The sequence below is a fragment of the Pogoniulus pusillus genome, chromosome 1 (genome assembly GCF_015220805.1).
Source record: "Pogoniulus pusillus isolate bPogPus1 chromosome 1, bPogPus1.pri, whole genome shotgun sequence".
NCBI lineage: Eukaryota > Metazoa > Chordata > Aves > Piciformes > Lybiidae > Pogoniulus > Pogoniulus pusillus.
In genome coordinates, this window is record NC_087264.1 from 30,953,080 (window position 1) to 30,975,766 (window position 22,687).

At 44.8% G+C, this 22,687-nt stretch overlaps 1 protein-coding gene across 3 annotated transcripts in view; it reads right to left on the minus strand.

The window, feature by feature from the left end:
• Positions 1-22,687, minus strand: part of EIF2AK4 (eukaryotic translation initiation factor 2 alpha kinase 4) — a 42,110-nt gene that overhangs the window by 576 nt on the left and 18,847 nt on the right. For 2 of the 3 annotated variants that reach the window (XM_064147557.1, XM_064147546.1), the window contains exons 13-38: positions 22,422-22,491; positions 21,300-21,383; positions 20,152-20,274; positions 19,648-19,752; positions 19,383-19,440; positions 18,639-18,718; positions 17,925-18,026; positions 17,307-17,357; positions 16,079-16,315; positions 15,429-15,504; positions 13,711-13,832; positions 12,631-12,680; positions 12,376-12,544; positions 11,790-11,906; positions 11,072-11,137; positions 10,379-10,549; positions 9,634-9,768; positions 9,420-9,527; positions 8,475-8,603; positions 7,661-7,747; positions 6,276-6,388; positions 4,827-4,885; positions 3,672-3,769; positions 2,422-2,490; positions 1,881-1,925; positions 666-790 (exon numbers count right to left, since the gene is read on the minus strand). In XM_064147557.1, the coding sequence (XP_064003627.1) occupies positions 666-790; positions 1,881-1,925; positions 2,422-2,490; positions 3,672-3,769; positions 4,827-4,885; positions 6,276-6,388; positions 7,661-7,747; positions 8,475-8,603; positions 9,420-9,527; positions 9,634-9,768; positions 10,379-10,549; positions 11,072-11,137; positions 11,790-11,906; positions 12,376-12,544; positions 12,631-12,680; positions 13,711-13,832; positions 15,429-15,504; positions 16,079-16,315; positions 17,307-17,357; positions 17,925-18,026; positions 18,639-18,718; positions 19,383-19,440; positions 19,648-19,752; positions 20,152-20,274; positions 21,300-21,383; positions 22,422-22,491 (2,649 nt within the window). Of the gene's footprint in view, positions 1-665; positions 791-1,880; positions 1,926-2,421; positions 2,491-3,671; positions 3,770-4,826; positions 4,886-6,275; positions 6,389-6,408; positions 7,230-7,660; positions 7,748-8,474; positions 8,604-9,419; positions 9,528-9,633; positions 9,769-10,378; positions 10,550-11,071; positions 11,138-11,789; positions 11,907-12,375; positions 12,545-12,630; positions 12,681-13,710; positions 13,833-15,428; positions 15,505-16,078; positions 16,316-17,306; positions 17,358-17,924; positions 18,027-18,638; positions 18,719-19,382; positions 19,441-19,647; positions 19,753-20,151; positions 20,275-21,299; positions 21,384-22,421; positions 22,492-22,687 lie in introns of those variants that run through there. The other variant, XM_064147567.1, reaches the window with a different exon arrangement.

Sequence of the window (22,687 nt, forward strand, 5' to 3'; positions counted from 1 at the left end):
GTGACCTGAAGGCTCTTGGCTAAGCAGCGCCCCCTGTGCAGGCACTAAAACGGGAAGGATGCCCCAGCCACACCCAACAGCAGGGATCAGTGCTGGCCTGTGGTCACTGGCCAGCCCTGCAAGCCACAGGAACAAAAAAGTCTCACTTGATGTTTAATTGCCCTAGTGAGCATTAGATATGCACCCAAATTGATTCAGGTTTGCTAAAAAAAGCAGTCCATGTCCACTTGTATTTACAATTAAGTGATGCCTTCAACATAGGTTGAAGAAAACATTCTCCACGAAGCCCAGAGCAGTGCCTAATACCCTGAACCTGAAAAGCTGAGGCTCCAAACAGGGTGTGCCCAGAATTCCCCATCCCTGCCCGATTCCACAAGGGAACAAGTTGAACACAAGTGTTTCTTATGCTGAGAAATCAGGCACAGAGCATCACTGTGCAGCAGGAACCCAGCACTCCTCAATGGATGGAGCCAAGAACTGGTTTTGCCACAGGTGATAACATCAGATGAGGAGTAAGCTCTTCCCACAGCACTCAAGGAACTCTACACATTGGCTAAGTATTTCTTTTGGCCTCAAGGAGTGGGAAGAAGTAGAGCAAATGAGGAGCAGCTTCTTCTTCAGTACAGGTGGAATATAAGAATACTGGTGCTGCCTAACAAATGTACCTCTTTTCCATCTTGATGGTGTAGATTTCATCACAGACTGCTTGCAAGTAGGAACACCTCTGCTTTGGCCACCGCGACATCAGCTGTCTCACAGTAGCATCGAAGGCTTGTCTGTCTTCTTCAAGCTGGGAAAAACAATTGCCAAAGAGATGTGACACAGGCTTCCACTCCTTCCACAGAAACGCTTCCCCCAGCAGCACTCAGCTTCTGAGTGCTACTTAACTAAGCACCCTTCAAACAAATGTCACAGAAACAACATCTGCATCTGCAGTTTTAATTTTTAAGCAGGTTTCTCAGGAATCTGGTGAGCAGCCTGTTGGCACAGGTTATCAATGTGAAGACAGAAGCAACAGAAAGGGCTCTACCAGTTCCAGGATGCTGAGTAGAATCAGAGAATTGTGGTGTGAGGGTGGTCAAAGATGAATGGTGCAAGCTAATGGTGGGCATTGATACTCTTTTTTTGGTTGTTTTTGTTTTTGTGGTAGTAAGCTGCTGTCTCCATGATTTGGGCATGCTGGAGGGACTAAATATGCTGGAAGTATTCTCAGCTTTGTCACTGGGGGCTGTCTACCAGAGCAGCACTGTTTGAGAGCAGCAGATCAAAGGAATGGAAGAACTGAATCCATTTCCAGGCAAGATGCCATTCCTGAGTTTCTTTTTTTTTTTATGGGTGTGGGGAGGCATCCATCTCTCTGTGCAGAACTTCTGACTTCCTAACTTCTGCTTTCAATGGAGGAAGGAGAAGAGCTTTGCCCTTGCTGGGTCTTTTTGCTGATGGAGCAGTCTGAGTTGTTAAGGGTGTCAGTGCAACACATCCCCTTTTTATTTTGGCTTCACTGCTCAGATCCTGTCCTCAAAACAACTGCCTCTGGATTTTTTGCCTTTCTTCAATAATAGCTTCAAGAAACACTTTTGTTGAAACTGTCCTTAATGTATGTTTGTTTCTAAAAATGAGCATCAAGTTTAATTTCAGTTAACTATTCTTGAGGGAAAAAACCAGAGCCTTGGCTCAGCACTTCATCATAGTGTCCTTCTTAACTCACGCATTTGATAAGATTTTTCCCCAAACTTCTGGGCTGGGAGTGGGTTTTAAAACCTAACTCAAACTTCCATAAGGAAGAGATCTCCAATGGAGGCATTTTCTACTGCACTCCACCAGGAGCTGCATTTGTCCTGCAGTGTTATGAGTTCTAATGCCAGTACTCAACTGCTTACCTCTAAGGACAGGAAGTGTATCAGTGCTGCTTTTGGCAGATCAACCTGTAAAGAGAGCACCCAGAAATCACTGCAAGGCAGTGCTGTTAGTAGTTTACCAGCTAGGCACTGGCTGCACTGAAGGCAGACAGGCTGTGCAAAGCAGCACCTGTGCTGCCAGGGCTGGGAACTGACCATGGCTTAAAGCACCTGACAGTGTTGGTGACAGATGGCATCATGAAAAGTTCCAGAGGTACAGGCAAGCAGGCAGCGCAAGCAGGCAAACAAAAGCTGTGTTGCTTCAAATGCAAGAGCAAATCTATCAGGAGCCAGTTATTAAATCTCCCTCAGCAGCCAGTACAGCTACAGCTGAGGCATCTACAGCTAACTACTGCTGTAATTCTGTTCAGGCAGCTGCCCAACACACAGCATTCAGCTATGAAACAAACAGGCCAGGGGGCTTGTTTAGCCAAATGTTTGGTTCGCTTGGGATCAGATAGCAACTGAATGGTCTGGCCCGAGTCAGAACTTGCAATCAATTCAGGCTTGTGCAAATACTTACTGCTAAGACCTCAATTTCACTTGTTCTCTGCTGCAGGCCAGAAATGAATGTCTGCAGTCTGGTTTGCACCTGGTAACAAAAGAAGGGCAAAAGTAAAACACAGGCTCTGTGCTGCAGGGTAGTACACGCCTGCTTCACAGCTGGTAACAAGAGGCTGCCTCTAATACAAGGTGAACAACTACCTCACACTGAAACAAAAATTCCCATTTAATATTATTTGCAGTAGCCATTCCACTATAATCCTTGATGAGCAGACAGGAAGGAGCCTGGAGCTGCGTCACTCTGGTAGCCATGGCAAGGCCTTGCTGGCACTGGTCCCACAGTGGAGCAGAGGGCAGTGCCAGTCACAGTGCCAGTGCAGACTGCCTCTGCTTCACTGGGGTCAGAGGACTTCCTAGAGGAATGGCAGAGCCTGGCACTGGAGACAGGGAATCATCTCTAGCTAGTAAAGGACTCCTGATTTGAAATCCAACCCAAAAGCACGGCTCACACCTTCCAGAGCAAGCTGCAATCCTGCAACAGCAGTACTTCAAAAAGGTAGCTGCAGCCTTGCACCACATTCTCTTTTGTACCTTGGAAAAACGCTTTTATGCATCAAAAACCTGGTAACAGCAGCTCTGTTTAGCTCAAAGTTCAGGTAACTAAATCCTGAGAACTACATACAGGGTGGTTTTCCTGTTGTGCATCCAAGTTTGGCCTGAAAAGGGGCTCAGATCACAGTTCAGCTTTCCCATGTATTCCAAATAACTTGAAGCAACTAATCCTAAATAAGCAAACTCTGACTTTTCTTTAGCATCACTGAACCCCTTCTCCACTCTTATTACATCACATTTTAGCCTAGGCTCTGTAAACTTGTTAAGATCTGCAATGTTTTCGTAAGCCTTCAGTTTGAGCCAACATAATGAACTATGTAGAGTAGCTATTAGAAACTTACTACAAATTCAAGTGTGCTCAATTTTCACACCTCTAACACACTTCAGCATAAAGAGAATGACAATTCCAGATTCATGATCCCTGCCAAAACAAGATTTCTGCTGTCTATGGACAGCAATGGTTGAACTAAAACTACCAAGATCCAGAATGTTCAAAGAGGTGGTCTTGGCCTTCAACCTTTTCTGTTGTTCACAGTCTATGTTATGAATAAAGAACCAACAGGATGCATTTATGTGTTGGGTAACAGTGAAGATGCAAATTCCACCTTTCCTTAACTTCTAAGAGTCACTTCCTGACAGATATTTATGTGAGTGTACCTGGATCTCCTGACGCCGTCGGGCGCTGGCAGACAACTTCTCTGGAGCTATCACACTAACATTAGGCACCACAAGAGTTCCATGGGGTTCAAACACACCTGAAATGCACAGACAGCTTTAGCTGATGCATGTCCTTTAGACAAGCAGTAGCAAGAACAGAAAACTCACCAATATCAGTAAGCTAGCATCTGTGTGCTAGAGGGCTCTGGTGAACCCCCCAAGGCCAGTCATGTATGGACAGGGAAACATGCAGGGAAATTTGCAGCGGCTCCCTTAGGATTCTGAAGAACTGGTTGGCAAGACTAAGGCATTTAGGGATTTAGTCTGTTCCCCAAAACTCAGGCAAGGTTCCCAGTGGCTCACAGAATTTGACACAAAAAGGTGGCACACCTAACACTAAAACAGCAATCTGCTACAACAATCAGGCAGCAGCAAAACAAACCCCAGCCCCTAGTTCCCACAGCTAACAACAACTGAAACCTGAAATGGCTTCTTTTGCAGACTGCCGCTTCTGGTACTCACACACACACACACACACACAAATAAAAGTCAAGGTAACACCTGAGTGCGGCCACCTCTCCCTCAGCCCTACAGAAGGGGAGGACCAAAGTGTCACCTCAGAAGCAAACCTTGCACGCTGTTCCGGTGCCCAAGCACAGCATTAGCAATGCAGCTTGAGCCACACAGGTGCTAATCACTGCTATTTACACACAACCTCTCACTGTCAGACTGGGGAGCTAAAATCTGTAGCTAGGATGTAAAGGCACTTTCCCTGAAGAGCAGCAAGGCAGTGTGCAGGGCTCTCCACTGTCAATGCCAAGTTGTCTCCTTTTTCAAGCAGATGACATCCATCTTATCCTCAGCTAGGAATGCCATGGGCTTTGGCTTCTCCCCATTCCTGAACCACTGCACCATTGACTGCTTGTACGCGGAATAGTCTGCTGTTCTGAGCACTTGTTTTGGTAGTTGGGAAAAAATGTTAGCTTTAGATCAGCTGGAACAACAGGAGATGAGGCTGAGGTGTCTCTAACCAGAGGCACTGCTCGGAAACGTTTTCCTCTGACCTTTAACTATGCTCCAGCAATGCTTCTCATAAAACAATTTTTAAGTAGAAAAAGAAACAGTTTTTATGTTCTGTAGGTAGAGACTAAATACCTGAAATATTAGTAAACGATCCCTTTTGATTCGGTACTGAAAGGTTATCTGAGGTTTCTCTAAAAATAAACAGAGACAGGAAAACAAATTTACAGTGATGAAGAAATATTGCAATGAGACAATGCTCCCAGCTTATCAAACCCACTCATTTTACTCCCACAGATGCAGGAACTGGAGCACAATTCCAGCAAATGCTTGCGGAGCAGACTGAAATCAGACAAAATTACGTGACAAAAATCAAATCTAGGAGCAACCTTTATGGACACACAAAGTGCTCCCACCATGCAATGGTGATTGAGGTGACAAACCCAGACAAGATTGTGAGACTGTCACCTTCAAATCATTCATTTAATCAACAAGTCCTCACAGGCAATAGTGCAGCATCAAAGTGATATTTACACTTAAGTTCACACATTCAGAGAAGCTTTCAATAATTAGTTTGGATCCCTTCACTTTCCACATTTAGGACTCATTACCAAAGCAATCTGCCAGGGTAATCACAGTCATTGCATCTAAGCATTACCAAACAGGGACTGGTCTAGAGTCTGTTCCCAAGAGCTACAGAAAAGGTAACTTTTAGCAAGAGCACTTTTCTCTCACGGCCTCTGTTAGATCCTGTAGATCTGTCACAAAACACACGAGCATCAGGTTAGTTGCAGGGTTAAATGCTAAGACTGGGTGAGGCCAGAGAAGAGGGAATGAAGAGGTCGGTGGCAGGAGACATCAAGCACCTGCACAGACTGCTCGGGGTAAGCATTTCTCAGCTTAATGTTTAGGGATCCTTGGTGCTGTGACCAAGCTACGTCTGTCTCTGCTGCCAGGACAGCCACACACAGGAACAGATCTGGATGTATGCATGGTTCTGTAGCTCCATAGGGATGTATGTGAATAACAGCTACACTGCTCATGCACGCAGCTGTGCCTGCAGCCTCCTGTGGCTTCCCTGCTACCTCCTGCTGGCAGCAGGAGACAGTATACGGCAACTTCAACCAAGACAAGATGATGGGATGTTGGGGTGCACTCTGCTCTTTGCCAGGTGGTACTTCTCCCCAAAGCATATAGGCATGCTACAGTCGGACCTTCATTTCTACCTCGGAGGGGAGGGGATGTGATGCTTTCACTCTCTGACTACACAGCACACAAGTGGTCAGGAAGAGGCATACACAGCAGTCCTGCTGTACACACTACACTGCTGCTCTGGCGACACTTGAGCAAAACAACCACAGCACCTTTTCATGTCTGAATGTAGCAGCAGCTGAGGAATTCAGCCTCAGTCTCAACACAATTCTACACCCCAGCCTTTTTCTTTCTTTTCCCCTCAGAAACGATCTGGCAAAGCTCTTTATCAGGCCAAGGTTTAACCGAGCACATCGTAGCCCTGCTCCATTAAAACAAATGTGCAGTCCCTCTTAATGTGGGTGATCCACATGGGCATGTGATGCCACTTACCTGCTGCATCTTTCATCAGAGATCTTGGTTTTCAGTTTCTGGAGCAGATGTTCCACTAAGTCAGACTCCAAAATCCTTTTCTCTGTCTGTCTGTCTTTCTCAAAGGACTTCACCTATGGAACAGTTCAGTGGTTCTTACGATAGTTGAGTCTTAAAATGGCAGATGAATAGGCATGACAAAACGTAATCAAAACCCAGCTGAATTATTCACCCACTGGAAGAGGAGCAGTCAAAGGGAGGGAGCTAACATCATTACTAATCAGTCACTGTCCATTAAAGTTTTGATTAGATTTTTACTTTTCATCAGCCAGCTAATGTCCTCTGCATTGCCAAAGCTTAACCTAATGTGGCTGTTTGTATTTAAGGTATGACAGTTAACTTTTAACAGAGGATTTCAGAGGTGCAAATACCATTATCAGCAATAGCCACAAAACACGCCCAGAAGCAAGTGTGCTGAGGGATCCAGTCAGGACAAGGCCTGCCTTCAGCTGGTGAGAGTTGGGCAAACATTCAGACTCTAAAGGATCTGCCCCAGCTTTACTGGAAGAGGTGAACCAGTAGCAGCACCATTCCCCTCTCTCCTGGTGCTGCTTCAACAGAAAGCCCTGGTGGAAGGCACTGCTCTACCATGTGCTGTCACCATTGCCTGTTCCAACATGGCTTGTACAGGTCTCTGCCAACTCTCTGACAATGGCACAGACAGCAAGTGACAAGGCAAACCCAGCCCAGTGATGCACACCAGCAAGGCAGCATGGCCATGGCAACTGCTGTCAAACACTTACTTCCTGCAGTCCAAGAAGGAATCTTTAGTCGAAGAACAGTGATCTTCTGCCTAATCATCCAGAATCAACAAAAGTTTCGGCTTCTCTAAAAGGTACCAAGAGCAGGGGCTGCAGAGCATGGCAGGTGCTCATTCGTGTTGCGTGGGACACAGCCCAGCCTGTCCATCCTAACCTTAGAGATGAGGAGAGTTCAGACTCTGCTGCTGCAACTACTTAGGAGTTTCAGAGGGATGTTTTAGTTCTGTCAGTTTGGTACCATGGAAAGCTGCCAGCTGCTAAGGTCAGAGACAGCAAATGAATTTTGTAGTCAAAGAAATCAGGGAGAACAGAAACCTTTTTTCCACATAAAGATGCCAATGACTCCAAGTCGGGCAATGTTTGCACTGAATTTTGGACCGCCTAGAGGAAAGGAGGTCTGCAAGTAACAGCCTGGTTATGCAGGGATAAAAAGCAGCCTTCTTCAGGAGAACTTTCTACTGCTTAGCAACTGGAACTGTATTTACCCAAACTCCACCCACTTAAATACTTCATTGAAAATTAAAAAGTGGGACATTAGATTATAAATTTCAAACACCATCAAGCACCCTCTGGTCCTATGCTTACCTTCACATGGCTTCCTTCTTTATCTGACACCAGAGCCACATAGGTAATCCCAGAGCATCTGCAGTATTCCTGCAGCTCCTCCTGGGACTGAAATGGGAACACAGAAGGGGAACAAAACAGAAATTTTGATTACAAAATGATCACTTAATTCATCAAAATCTCCTACTCTCATTTAAAATAACTTGATATGCAGCACTCCGCTCATTCTATAAGCTTCCAATAGATTCCTCTCTCAGCTTTATTAACAAGTCCAGGAGGTGAAGCTTCCTCATGCTTGTATTTATGCACCTAACAACTCTCAACACCTGCAATCTGTCTAAGTCTTCATTAGTCAGAGGGAATACCCAGGCCCCACATGGAAGGACCAGCTAGTCCAGACATATCCCTCATTAACGACTGACTCATTAACTCAGAGATGCTGCTTGCATTTCTCATCAAAAGGGAAAGTGATTGCCTTGACAGGTACAAAATAAGCTTCTGCTTTGAAACATCCTCACTCCACTTAACTGGAGCTAACAGGCCTCATTTCAACTTCACTATGTGACTTTAAGCCTTGATTTCAATAGTCTTAACTCCTCTGTGCTCTGAAGAACACATTAAAATCCTCATCATGCTTTTAAATACCCTGGGATGTAGAATGAAAAAATGCTGCAAGGTCAGCGAGCCTTTCTGAACACTGGTATCTGAACAGCACCCTACAGGCTCAGCTTCATGTGCCTAACTCAAAAAAAAGTTCAAAACAGTTGAGAAAGCTCCTCAGGCTGCACTAAACTCAGAGAGCAACGCAGTTAACACATGGAGACAGAAACCCTACCTGGGACCAGTCATACATGATCTCAGCTGGAATTCCTGCAGTCCAGAGTTTCTGAACAATATTGATAGCTCTACCCATTGACATCTGGCCAGCACTTACAACCAGCAGGTCACACGAGCTGACAGAAACCTGCAGGGCAAGGAAACCAAAGGGGATGTTAGCACAAAATCTCCTTCTCCCCTGCAGGAAGCAGTTACAATAAGAAAGAAGATAAACACACTAACGTTCCTCAAAAGGCATCAAGCTGAAAAAAAGGGGTTAGATCAATCTCCTTTTACAGCTAGAATCTCCCCAAGCTTGTTTGATCAGTGAAAAGGAATCTATGGAAAAAGCATCTGCACCACTTCAGCCTATGCCACTCCTTTCATAGATCACAGAATTAGCCAGGTTGGAAGAGACCTCCAAGATTATCCAGACCAACCTAGCACCCAGCCCTAGCCAATCAACTAGACCATACATTAAGTTTTTTCTTGAACACCTCCAGGGACAGTGACTCCACCACCTCCCTGGGCAGCCCATTCCAATGCCAATCACTCTCTCTGGCAAGAACTTCCTCCTAACATCCAGCTTAGACCTCCCCCAGCACAACTTGAGACTCTCTCCCCTTGTTCTGTTGCTGGCTGCCTGGGAGAAGAGCCCAACCCCACCTGGATACAGCCTCCCTTCAGGTAGTTGCAGACAGCAATGAGGTCATCCCTAAGCCTCCTCTTCTCCAGGCTGCACACCTCCAGCTCCCTCAGCCTCTCCTTACAGGGCTGTGCTCCAGGCCCCTCACCAGTTTCATCTCCCTTCTCTGGTCACGTTCCAGTATCTCAACACCTTTCTTGAATTGAAGAGCCCAGAACTGGACACAGTACTCAAGGTGTGGCCTGACCAGTGCTGAGTACAGGGGAAGAATAACCTCCCTTGTCTATCTATCCCTGTCTCCCAACAAAGACGACTTACAGAGTCCTCCCCACTGGAAACAGCAGCAGTGATTTTATCAATGGCTATGCTGACTCCAACAGCTGAAGGAACCGGTCCCACCGCCTGCGGCCCTCTGAACTGTGGGATCTGAAAAGATGAAACAAAGTGCAGGAGCCAAAGTTACCTTTGCAAAGCCTCAGAAAAGTTTGTCCTTTCAAAAACCTAATTCATCAGAAGAGAGCTGCACACATACCAGATGATCATATCTGCCCCCTGCTGCAAGAATCTCAGGCACAGTCCTCTGCCTTCTTTTGATGTAGGCTACGAACTGAAAGATGATCCCGTTGTGTTGCTGGATTTTGTACACCAGCCCCAGATTGATGGAGACCTGTCAAAGGCAGATGAATGTGTGCAAGACCTTTACCAGTATCACCAGTCCATAGCATTCGTTCCCTATGAGCAGTATGGACTTCTCTCCATAAGGAAGTAGGCCCTGACACAGGGAAGACATATGGAAACAATGGTCACTCTCAAAGAGCTAAAAATAGAACCAAGGAAATGATGGTCTATCTTAAAGCATCCTGAGGAGACCTAGAGCACAAAACCCAAACAGCAAGCATGAAGAAAGGAGGAGAAGGGGAAGCCTTTACTAGACATCAGCTGTCTGTGTTTATAAACTATTCATAGCTTGTTTCAAAGAAAACAGTAACCCCTCACGCTGCAGGTAATGCCTCTAAGCCTGGCTGGAAAGTCAAACCAAGTCTGTGTGCTATTAGCCAGAAATGAACTCAGAGACTTCTGACTGGAACCAGAGGCCTTATTCTGAAAATGCCATTTAAAATCCACGACCACCACAGATCACTGCCAGAGTTATTAGTGGCTGGAAAAAGACACCTTGATGTGTTTTCAAGATTCTAAAATCCCATTGCTTTGTTTTCTGCCTAGCTGCAAGGCCCAGCTGCCTACAAAATCTGTTCATAGCAGAGCATTTTACAAACCTGAAGCTTTATTCCAAGCTGCTTCAAGAGGTGGATGATCTCCTCTAAGTCCTTCATGCCGTGCTTCAGCAGCTGAGTGACACCTGGCTTTTGTTTAGTCAGGGAGTTTAGGAATGGAAACACGTTACTGGCCTCTCCCTTCTGCTCAATGAATCTGTAGAGGCGAGAAAGCTAAAACCACAAAAATCCAATTAGCAACACACCACTGACAGCACTCAGCACAGCTCATGAATCCCAGTTAATCTGCTGGCAGTAAACTAGCTGCCTGGTTTGCTTGTTTTGCCTAGCAGCCTGGTTTTACCCAATGCCTTCAGGAAAAGAAATGGACAAATCTCATCCAGGTGTCCAGAAGTGAACCTCAACCCCTTCTGCACTTCCATCAACAGTGGCAGACAGTTTGGTTTCAGTTTTCCCCCGTTTGTTTTACTAACACCACTGTACACTATTCCATTTACGCTTTGTCTCCACACTCTGAAGAGCACATTTAAAAGAAGAAACTTGAACAGTTGCAATGATGCCTTCCAGAAAGAGCAGAGGACAAAACTAGACCACTTCAGGAGACTGATCTCCTTTCAACAGCAGATGGGACAGTTTATTTGTCTTATTCAGGCTGATTAAACTGCAAAGGAGATAAAACATTCCTAGCTAACGGCAAAGGTAAAGGGCAATTAACACTGAACTGGAATTACTTACACTGTTCGACGTCAGAGAAAGATTACAGAATTTGGCTTCTACTTCTCTTTTAGTTAGCTTTTCAGTCTGCAAGAGAAACAGATCCAAACCTGTTCAGCAAGTAATAAACAACAGTACATAAATTACTACTGCTGAGAAGAAGGAAAAGAGCTTTCCAGCACTTGTCAGTAACAGTTGCTTTTACAGGCTTCAGTGGTACTGGAAAAGAACAAACCCAACCTTCCATCACTCTGGTAGTGAGGTCATGTTCAGCTTGGTTGCAAAACAACCACAGGTGTAATCATCTGAGCTTTGTTGCAAAGCTCTTTTGCACGGATACCAAAACATTTATGTAAACAAATAACCAACAAAAAGACTAAAATGGCAGGAAATCAAGAGGCATTTCGATGGGACTGAAATGCTGCCTGAATGACTCACAAGAATTTCACACATCTGCCCTGCCTAGCAGGTAGCAACGACCAACATGCTATTAAGACATGTTGAAGTTCTAATTATCCAGGGGGATAATCCTCTCATAAATACACATTTAGAACTCATCTCAAAACATCCCAAATGTCATTAACTGTACAGCCCAAAGACAAGCAGCATTTTTATATACCAACAGAGTGCTCCTGCTTGTGTTGGCCATGGGCTGTTACTCACTGCTGAGACAGCTTCACAGAACAAGATGCTCTACAGTGATGATTACAGAAATCAGACCAATAACTAAGTATCTTACCACAGCATCATACAGAATGATATAAACTTGACTGAGCTTATCTTCTGGTATCCCACAGTGCAGAAGTATGGCTTTCAGTATGGCAGTGTGGTTCAAGTAAATACTGTAGTTTCTTTCCTGAAAAAGGGTAAAGAAAAAAAGAATAGGGAAAAAGCCAAAATAAAAAGGGGTTTATCTGCTTCCTATTTTGCTTTTTTTTTTTTTTTAAATCCTAACCCTTTAATAACAGTTCAAAACTAACTTCACCTCTCTCCTTCCACCACCTTAACTTTCATCTACTGTTAAAGACTGGCATGGCTTGTCCCACCCTATAGTAATCACTGGCCTGACAGAAGACGTGATTTCAGTGTCACTGTAAGGATTCCATTACCATTTCCTTTGCACATAAACCTATGCTTCAAGTTTACCTAGCAGATACCTTTTTTGTTTAAATGACAGTGTTCTACAGCTGTCAACCAATGTGAACAGTGCTGCCCTTTTTCAGGTTAAAGGAGCTTCCCTTTTCAAACGCAATACACTAAATGTCTACTAAAGAGTGAAGTTACAGGATGGAAAAGAGAGCAAAGGGGATGATTACAGAACCTACCTGTAGCACTGGAAACTCCTGAATTATCTCTGAAATGGCATAAATTGTTTCAGCTATAGGCAAAAAGCTATTTCCAGTTGATGTAATGATGTCAAATGCACACTCCAGGAGCTCCTTGGGATGGCAGCGGTCTAGCTTCCGAGGTCTGAACACTCGCTCTATGCAGTATCTGAAGGAAACATTGAAAAGCAAATTGGCATCTTCAGGGGTCACTCTCATGAAGCACCTGTGCAAAACACCATCTCTGTCCCTTACCTTTTCAAGTTGGAGATGTTATTTCTAGCTACGAATCTTGCAAAAGGAATCTGAAATGGACAAGAAAAACTGTTGAAGCTCACAGTTCAGCCTGATAGGCTCTGGACCTGCAGGTGAATCACTGCTGTGCAGTAACGTTTGTGCATTCGTCCATGTGTGCTACAGCCAAAGCAAGGTAATATTAACCTAGAATCCTTGCTGCAAGGTACAAACACACACATGCAACCCACCACAAGTGGGAACACAGGGATATTTCTTAATGATCCTAATGTAAAATGCCCCCTGAACTGATTAAGAGCAGATTAAAATGGACAAGCAGATGTTTTGCTATTTACATAAAGCTGCATTTGTTAATAAATCTTTGGTCAACACATTTCCCAAACCAAGTACTCCCAACAGAAAGATCATCTTTGAAGGTCCTGCACAAATTGTCCTGTACCGCTTGGTATTACAAAGGCAAAGGAAAGGCAAGTCAAACTGACTTCAAAATAGTGACACAACAAAAGTCAGGTTCTTTAACCACCAACACTAAACGAAAAATAGAACTTAAAGCATGGAGGTGATAAATGAAGGGCAAGGTAATTAGGCAGCATTGCATATGGTTGGGTATTAGTGATGGAGGGAGCCTGATGGAGGGAGCCCGGTCAGTCCAATCTGAACTGTGCAATCCGCAATGCCTCCCAGGAACAGGATAATCCTGGACAACTCCTACTTGAGGAACACAAAACTGGACAGACTGTTACCCACATTCTCTATAGAGACATACACAAAAGATAGGACCAGCAGTGACATCTATCACATCTGTAATATGACATTTTTTTCACCTATGTAAAAAAACAAAAGAAGGGGAGGGGGAAGAAAATAAAAAGGTAAACTAAAACCCAATACAAGTCTGTTTCTTCCCTCTGTTGTCAGGGCTCCAACTGCCTAGACCAGCAGAGCACCATGAACACAGGGAGAGACAATGAGAGATGCACAACTTCAGCCCACACCAAACCTGTGACTAGTCAACCAAAGGAGTCTACACACATCAGAGCAACCTTGGAGCCCGGCCTTGCCTGCAGAGTTACTGCTACTCACTCTGAGGTCATAAGGAAGCATCACCAGCATCCCACTGTGATCCATGAAATAAGAAGCCTCATTGTGCTCGTAGAGTTTCTTGTTTCTGGGCATTAGCAGTGGGGTATGCAGCTTGATAGCTCCTGCACAAACCAACACAACATTATTATCTCCCACGCTGGAAGCAGCATCTGCTTTGTAGAAGCTTATGACAAACCTTGCAGGGCATGACCATCTCAGCCAATCCCCTTTAAAAATGACAGTATTCTAGGTGTCCTCCATAAACTTCCCTGTTTCAGCCGTTAAAATAAGCCATCAGTCAAGCTTCCTGGGCTCAGTAGGCAGCCCATAGAGAAACAGATGGGAGCCGGCAGATCCACAGCCCCAGCACAACCCTCAGCTTGCTCCCCCTCTTTAAAGCCCATCTCTCACAGAAGTCTGCACACAGAGCTGACAGTAACTCCACAGAGACATCAGTAGCACTGCTGTGGTCAGGAGTCACTTCCACAAAGGATAAATATTGTTCAAACATGGTGCATTTTGCATCTTGAAAACATACTAGAGGCGTCCATGGTTTATTCTAAATCCTCATAAACACCCTTTTTTATTATCCTGGCTATAGTTTGCATCCCTACATCTGCATGAATCTGAATTTGCTGAAACCTTCATAGTAGCAGTAACAGCTCTGATCACAGAAAAATGCTTTACTCCTTCAAACTCTGCTCATTCTCAGACAGTTCTTAGGGAAGCTTTACTCACATTTAAACAGAGACATTTACATTAGGCAGAAGACAGCACTCCCAGATAGAAGGGAATGCTTCTGACTGTTCTGGACAATCTAATGGAAAAAAAAACCCAGGTACCCAAAAGCTGCCTTTTTTATCCAAAAGATTGGGAACAGTCTCTAAAATGCTGACAAATACTCCCCAAAGACTGTCAGACTTCAAATGGGGTGCAAGGGAACTTCTCCTTACTTGACTTGGCATTTTTCAGTTTCTCTCTCCTCTGTATTGCCAAACCCTGACCATGCTTCACCAGATTCCATTAGGAAATCTCCACTTTCCAGTATTGAATAGTGTCATACAAAAGTGTCATATAATATAAAACAGTGTAATATAACACAAAACAGCATATTATAAACTAGCATAATGAACATCTAGATATTAACAGGGTTTGCAGCATGTTAAATGTGACACTGCACGCAGAAATTTTCTTCCTCTCTTAAAAGTTAATTTTAAGCAGTTACTATTGCTATGGCTGGGGAGAGTCCTGAAAAGAAAAGCCACCAAAGACTATTAAACAGCACAGCAGCAGCCCTGGCCCAGGAAGCTTCTGATCAGCAAAGCATTGCTAAGAGCAGCAGCACTGGAAGTACCACCACATGCTTGCTCGCTCCCAGCCAGAATGAGACTGGCCTCTTCTCACAGAGGCTTCTGTGCTTGTGGGTGCTTGGCCTCCCCCTCACATTTAGACCCAGATTTTACATAACACTCCCTACCTCCACAAGCTCATCCAGACTTAGCAGAACCCCCACCACACAACTGAAGATGCAATAAAGACTTTCACTGTAGACGATTTAAATCTGCAGTTTAAGGCAAATGGCTGTTACTAGGATGCCAAAATGACAGCAATAAGCAATGTAAAAACTCAAATGCTCTGCAAACACGGGGGCATCCTTTCTGCCTTCCCACCCCACTCTGAGAAGAATGCAAAAGAATGACTTTGGGAAGCACACCCACCGTGTCTTTTAAATATCCGGCTGACAATCTCACAAACATGCTGCTGTATCTTGGCTGCCCAAATAGAAAAACTACCCTGAAACCATCACAAATGAAAAGCACAAATATAATTCACATGCCATGGACACTTCGTGCAACACAGCCAATAAGCATTCTGCTACATCCCACCATTACCACTGCAGTGCTCACACGGCACACAGATAACCACAGCTCTACACGGCTGCAGCTCCTGCGCTGTGGCACCTTGCACTTCTTTAGCCTGAGAGAGAAGGGTGGGGAGCCCAGAAGGATGGCTTTGACTGGCACCATTAGAAAGGGATGGAAGCAGAGACAACACTCTCTGCTGGCAATCAGATGCTAGCAACATTAGCTTGCCAGAAATGCAGAGTGAAGGCAGCAGCCACCTGGACGTGCCCTTAAAGCTTTGGCTGCTACAATCAAACACTAAAGAAAGAACCTAAAGTTCCACAGGCAGTAGTTATCTGAGAACACAAAGTACAGATTGCAGCCTTAAGTGGGAACTAACATGAAGGCTACCCTAAGGAGATAGTGCAGTTCTCTCAAATCTGGCCGAGTTTACCTGCAGGAACATTTTTCTCAACTCCAACACAGGAAAATGAATCCCCAGACATCCCCTAACACCTACAAACCTTCAGCATATCACTGTCATAGGTATAGTCTATAGCTGGAGAGATACGCTGGGAAAAGATTTGACTCATCATGGTCCTGTAGGCCTTTCCATCCACATTTGCCAGGGTGTGGTGCAGGACTTCATGGAGTTCAGACTCCTCCATTTGTGGTGGTGGAAGATGTTCACTTTTTAACAGCTCCACAGCTGTTGGTCGTGCTGCAGGGTCATGGTTCAGGAGCCAGGTAATAACTGCTCTCTACAAATTCAACCAAAGTTTGACAGCATAGAAAAATGTTCTACATTAGCAGTGCTTGCAACAGACTTCTAGGTTACAAACATAAGACTGCAGGGGATCTCAGTCTCTGCAGCTGGTCTTCTTTGCTTATTAAGTTCTACAGACCCTTGATTGGGTTGTTACTGTCCGAACAACATTTACTGAAATACAAACTGTGGTAGAAATGTGACTCCTGAGACTACCTAACAGGCACTGCCCTTTGCTCTTTTAGGTAAGGCTGGCTCTGCTGGTTTTGTCTTTGCTGTTCTAGGTTAGACTGGCTCTGGCATCTCTTTGCTGTTCTAGGTTAGGCTGGCTTTGGTGTCTCTATCACCAAAGTTGAGAAAAAGCAGAAGCAAATGAGCAGTACAAAGATTTGAGAGTTACAGATACTACCTAAGGGGGAACCTTCCTGCCACGTTTCAGTCATGCACGATGGAAGCGTTTCTCTGGTGCCTGTAAAAAGCAGACTGCTGCTTCACAGGTAACAGACAGAAAGCTAATGGTCATCAGCAGAGCTCAACAGCAGGACAAAGTACCCAGATGATCCAGAGAAGAGTTTTCACTTCTGGTCTTTGCCATGGAGGCAGCCAGACAGCTGCTGGCAGGTCTGTTCAGACCCAGAGCAGCCCACTCTGCTTGCACACCTAATTCTGTTTTGAAATTCCCTACAGAGGGTTAAGAGCTAAACAACAGAGCTGCCACTTGTCAGAGCCCCAGAAGTCCAAACCTTCCTTCAGAGCTTCAAAAGCATGGCAGTGAACTCTGCATTTCTCTGCCTGTGCCCAGCCAGGTCTGTGGGTGAGTCTATTTTCATCTCAGCTTCGTACATTATGCTGAGATCTTTCTTCCTTACATTGATCTAATGCCATGCAATCAGAATTTGGTAGAGATTACTAATTCACAATTAAGTGGAAAAATATAATTAACAAGTTTTGACAAGGAAGAAAATAAAAAATGTCCTCAACATTACCTGCTTAGCATGCTTGACTTCATCGAAGTCTTTAGGAAACACAATACTGGGCTACAAAAACAAGAACACATTTGTGTTGTGAGAGCCAGCCCAGCCTGCTGAGGATGCTGAAATCTGTACAACTCAGGGCTGACAAACTCAGCATCTTTACTGCAACAGGGAAAAGAACCCAGACAGAACCAGAAACCCTTCCACAGGAGAAATGCAATTCCCAGAGCTGACAAGCATGCCACTGAAATGCTCCTCTGGTGTTTTGTACACAAGGATACAATCCAGAACCACAAGCAGGACTCCCAAGGGACACCTATGGGGGCTAATTCTAGGAGTGCCAGGGCCAGGATGTCTTCATCTGATCTTTACATTTTGAATGTTCTGCACCCTAAGAATTAATTTCACAGACAGAATACTGACTGATGGCAACCTCGTGAGGGAATCCACAGTGCATCTGGATGTGTTGGGACCAGCTGCAATCTTATACTTCACTTCTCATTACACATTTTCTAAACCCTTTTACTGTAAGCACTCCCTGTGGGATTGTTTATGCTACATTTGCATCCTTCAGCCTCCACTGAACTATCTGCTGCACGGCACTGGCGCAATGGCTGTCTGTGTACTCACCAGTCTGAGCTGACCAAGAACAAAGATCCTTTCTGATGCAGTACTCATGGGGTGGTAAGACATTTCAAAGAATATGATTCCCAGGCTGAACAGGTCCACTTTCTAAGGAGCAAAAACATTGAAACTTCAATGTAACACCTGTGGATGCTCTGCAGAAGAGAAAGAAAACACCTTGGACGAATACCACAGCACACTACAGCTGGAGAGAGGGGTGGAGTTTGGTGTGGCCTTGATTTGCTGTTGTTTTTCTAAAACAATCTGCTGTTATAGGACACAATCCACTGAGATTTGGTGCAATTCAATGCTTCCTATCACCACAGCACTGCCAGTACATAAAGGCAGTTTCCACTTTGGAAACACTTTTGTTTTCAAATTCAGCTTGCATTGTCACACAAAGAGCACTGCCTGCTCAGAATGTGCACCCTCACCTCCCAGAATCACAGCCTAGGAACCCAGGAGAGCAATGCAGGAGAAAGATCCTCCATGATTACCAGCTTGCAGCCTGAAGTCAGTAGCACAGGGAGAAACTTCCCCACATCCTTCTGCTCTTGATGTCCTCTCAAAAGGAGTATTTCTCATTCCCTTGCTTACTGCAGTAGTCTCACCACACCCTGTTCCAGCCTGAACTCACCTTTGTCAGGCATGAATGACCTAACCTGTACATGGTATCTTAGATCTCATGCTACCTTTTCATCAAGTCCTCTCAAGTCATACCTGATTGTAGGTAGACTTGGTGCTTCCCTGGACCTCTGGGCTGACATAGAGAGCGGTGCCAACCATCCCTGTCAAGTTACCTGCATGGCAAAGGTCACAGCATTAGTTGCAAGAATCTGGGCAAGAAATGCAGCAGGAAAGCCAGGGAAACAACTCATCTTCTTTCCTTAATTCTTCTAGTGGAATGCCGTCCTTATGGAGATACCCAGCCAAGAACAGCTCACAAGACAGAGAGTCTTTACCAGAGTTTTTACCATCACAAGCATCTCTGACTATTGCAGCTGAGCTTGACTATTGCTTTACAGAGTTGTAATTCAGCACACAAACAACACAATTAAATTCCATTTCCATTACACCCAAGGCACAAAATGTACTCAAAACACAAAAATTCAGTCTCTTAAAGTAAAAAAAAAAAACCAAACAACTAAACAAAATCCATGAAGCTTTGAAATTGTCCTGTGGAAGCTAGAGAATAGAAGTGGGGGTGGAACAGAAACACAGGATCTCTGCACACCTCCCCATGAGCCAAGCAGTGACTTCTGCCAGAAGGCTGGCAGTGGAAGCCAATTCCCTTTCAGCTGACAGCCAAAGATGTCAGATTATAGGTAACAGATTACCCCAAAGTGCATGGGTCTTTATCCCCAGCAAAAGAGGGCTTATTTCCAAAGAGTGAATGGCAGCTTTAACACAGTATACAAGAGTGCAGAATGGAACAGTTCAGAACAATCCACTGTGTAAACTAACCTGATGGGTCAGACATAGCGGAACTATCTGAGTGGTTTTCTTCTTGTTTAGACACCACCTGAAATAAGGAATAGAGAGATGGCTTTAAAACACTTCTGCTGGCATTTCTTGCTGCTTTGGTTTAATTCCAGAACCTCAGAAATTCCAAAGTTGATGGTATTGCAATATCAAGCCCAACGAGCACTATGTTTGTTTTAGTTTTGTCTTTCATATCCTTTCAGCACCAAATTCAGGGTTGCTTTCATTCACCTTCAGTTGCACTTACTGCATTTGCTGGATGATCTGTAGCTAAACCAAAATCACCAATCTTGACATGATCACCCGAATCTAAAAAAATGTTCACAGGTTTCAGGTCTCTGTGGATCATTCCCTGTTGCAGCAGGAAAGAAAAAAACAATCAGTGCAACTCAAAGTAAAACTTTAAACAGACTGGACTATCATTACATATTTTCATGGCAGTGGCAGCTCTACTGCATTAAGTTCCTGATAATTAATTTTGAAGACTACATTTTGTAGGCCAGAAGCTAGAAACAGTCCTCAGTGCTAATATATACCCCAAAAACGTTTTTAAAGGTGGTCATGAACTGAAGTAGTTCATGATAAATATGAATAAAATGTTCTAAAGCCACAGAACTGATTAATAACAGAAAGAGCAAAGAATGAATCTTACTGAAAATACCCCAAAATGGACAGAATCTGAAGAGTCCCCTATAGGAAAAGGCAGGAACATGCCTATTATGGGCAGGTCCCAGCTGAGCCATCTACCAACCTTCTCATGGATGTAAGCTAAGCCATCTAAAATCTCTCTGAAAAGCCTCCACAGCCGACTGGTGTCCTCACACAGCCCCTGGTCAATGGTATCCCGTAGCGTGCTCTTCTCACAGTACTCCATCTTCATCCATGAGTGTGGAGGGGATAGGAGAGAGAGAGCAGCTTTGTCAAGAGGAGAGATCATCAGAAACCTGTGCCTGCGCACACTGCAGTGCCTGGGTCTGTCACGCAGGGCTCAGGGGCTCACAGTGCAAGCACACTCAGCTGTCTGGAGCTTTCCATGCATTTACTCACAGATCCTTGCCCATGTTCTGGCCGTAGGGTAGCACATTCTCTAGATGTGCTACAGCAGACAGAAAACAGCCAAGCCCTGGTGTGTGTTTAAGCCACACTTGAATGGATCTCTGGCTTTACTTGGTGCCTTAAGTGCTTATACTATGAACACGCAAGAGACCTGTGAACAGCCTTATCAAAATCTAATTGTATCTAGTTGTATCTTCCTTCCAGACAAGCTGTCCCAGAATGCATCACAACAGACTGCATGTCCCACACAACAGCTACCCAGGGGAGCTGACTTCTCCTAACACAAAGGACATGTTGTCAGTAGTGAAGCCCTTGAAGAACAGGAGAAAGTTTCCACAGCCGCGAAATGCAGCTTCGCCTACGGGAGAGAACTCAGAACACTTCCTGTAGGGAATGAGCAGCAGCACCAAGCTCAAGAACACCAGATACAGTATCAGGGGGTTGGGGTGGTTACTCTAAACAAGTAACAAGCACAAGGCAAAACAGCTCTTTGGAAGCCGAGGGCTCGGCTGGTTGGCCAGGGTCGTCTAAGACTAGGTCAGAAGCTGCCAACTTTTACTGGCACACAAGCAGTAAGAGCGATCCCACTCCAAACTACGGCACTACAGAATTGTGCTCTCTTCAGGCACAGCTGTAGAGCCTTAGAAGGCACAAACCACATGTGCTGCCAGATGACTTCCACCAGCCAAGCCCTTCAGAAAAAGACTCTGTTGCAAACAGCAACACTGACCGTAGTCTCCTATGCAGCTGCTAAAGACCATTACTGGTCTCAAGCAAGCCATTGCCCTCTGCAGGCCCAAGGAACCAGAGCTGTCTTCTTTGCAAATACAAGCAGGTTTATACCTGAATGTAGAGGTAGTGCACTGTCTGGGTGACTGCAGTCCTGTCCTCTCCTCTGTGGCTGCTCTTTTCATCGCCTTCTTCATCCTTTAGCACAATAAAAGCAACACAAAAGTAAGCCACAGGAAGCTGCCTGTTCTATGCATACTATTTTTCATTGATGAGAAAACACATCTTCTGTGCCAAGTGTAACACTGCAATAATATACCGACACTTTTGCAATGCCACTGCCTCTAAGTAAACTAGGACTAAGAGGTGTGATCCAGTTCTCAAAGAGACAACAAGTAACATTTTGCCAGCATTAGACACTGGGGAAAAATGTTCAGTGACATCTGGATGAAACAGTGTGCACCATTTGAAAAGAAAGCAAAAAACCCAAGGAACCCCCCTGAAACAACAACATAGAGCTTGCTAAACAGGATGACTAAGGCAGCCTCCACCCCACTCACAGCTGTGACACAGTGCACAGGGACAGGGACAAACATGCACTGCCATGCTATTATATATTGAAAGGGGTTTGCATGCCGATGTACATACAGAGAGAGGCAGGAGATAAGGCTTTAAGAAGAGCCTTTTACAGATCATCAAGACTGACCAGGACAGGTTCTAGAGGCTGCAGCAAACAGCAGGGTAGCCTTCTGGCAATACTCTGCACCAACTGCTCACAGCAAGTGCTGGGATACAAAACCTTGAAGTCAGCTAAACCCTTACACATCACTCTGACTTCCCACTTCTTTCTGACTGCCAGCAATATGTAGTCACCACTTTCAGCAAGCAGTCAGCATGAGCAAACCCTTTGGTGTGTACAGCCCCAAAGCACAGCATCTCAGCTGTCAGTCCCTGTGGCTGCCAGACCACCTGTACACTGACAGTGAAGCCTGCATTGAGCAGGCTCACGACCACAAAGTGCCATGTTCAGCCCAGTGAACACCATAGGAAACAGACTCCAGGTTAGCAGCAGCAGGCTGGTTTCCGTGGAATGCATCTGGTGATGGCACAATGTTTACTCTGACAGAACATAACTGTAACCCAAGTGAAACCAGTCTTCCCAGCACACCTGTCTGCTTGTAAAAGGCTATTCTACCTCTTGTGATTCATCCTCACTAACTTCAGCATTATACTTACTGGCGTGTGACCTTTACTGTTCTCATCCTCATTATCAAAAATGATTTCACTGTCAGAATCTGTGGTTGGCCTGTGTAAAACAAAAGAGAAAGAAAAAAAAAAGGCAAAACAACAAAACAGCAATTTTGTGTAATAAAAAATATTTACTAGGAAATCTAGAAATTATTTGCACAAAGAAAGAAGACAATTTGGTTACTTGCCTAAACCAAAACCCATTCTGTAGGCAGGTGTGGAATGCATTAGTAAGGAGAGCAGACAAGTAAGAT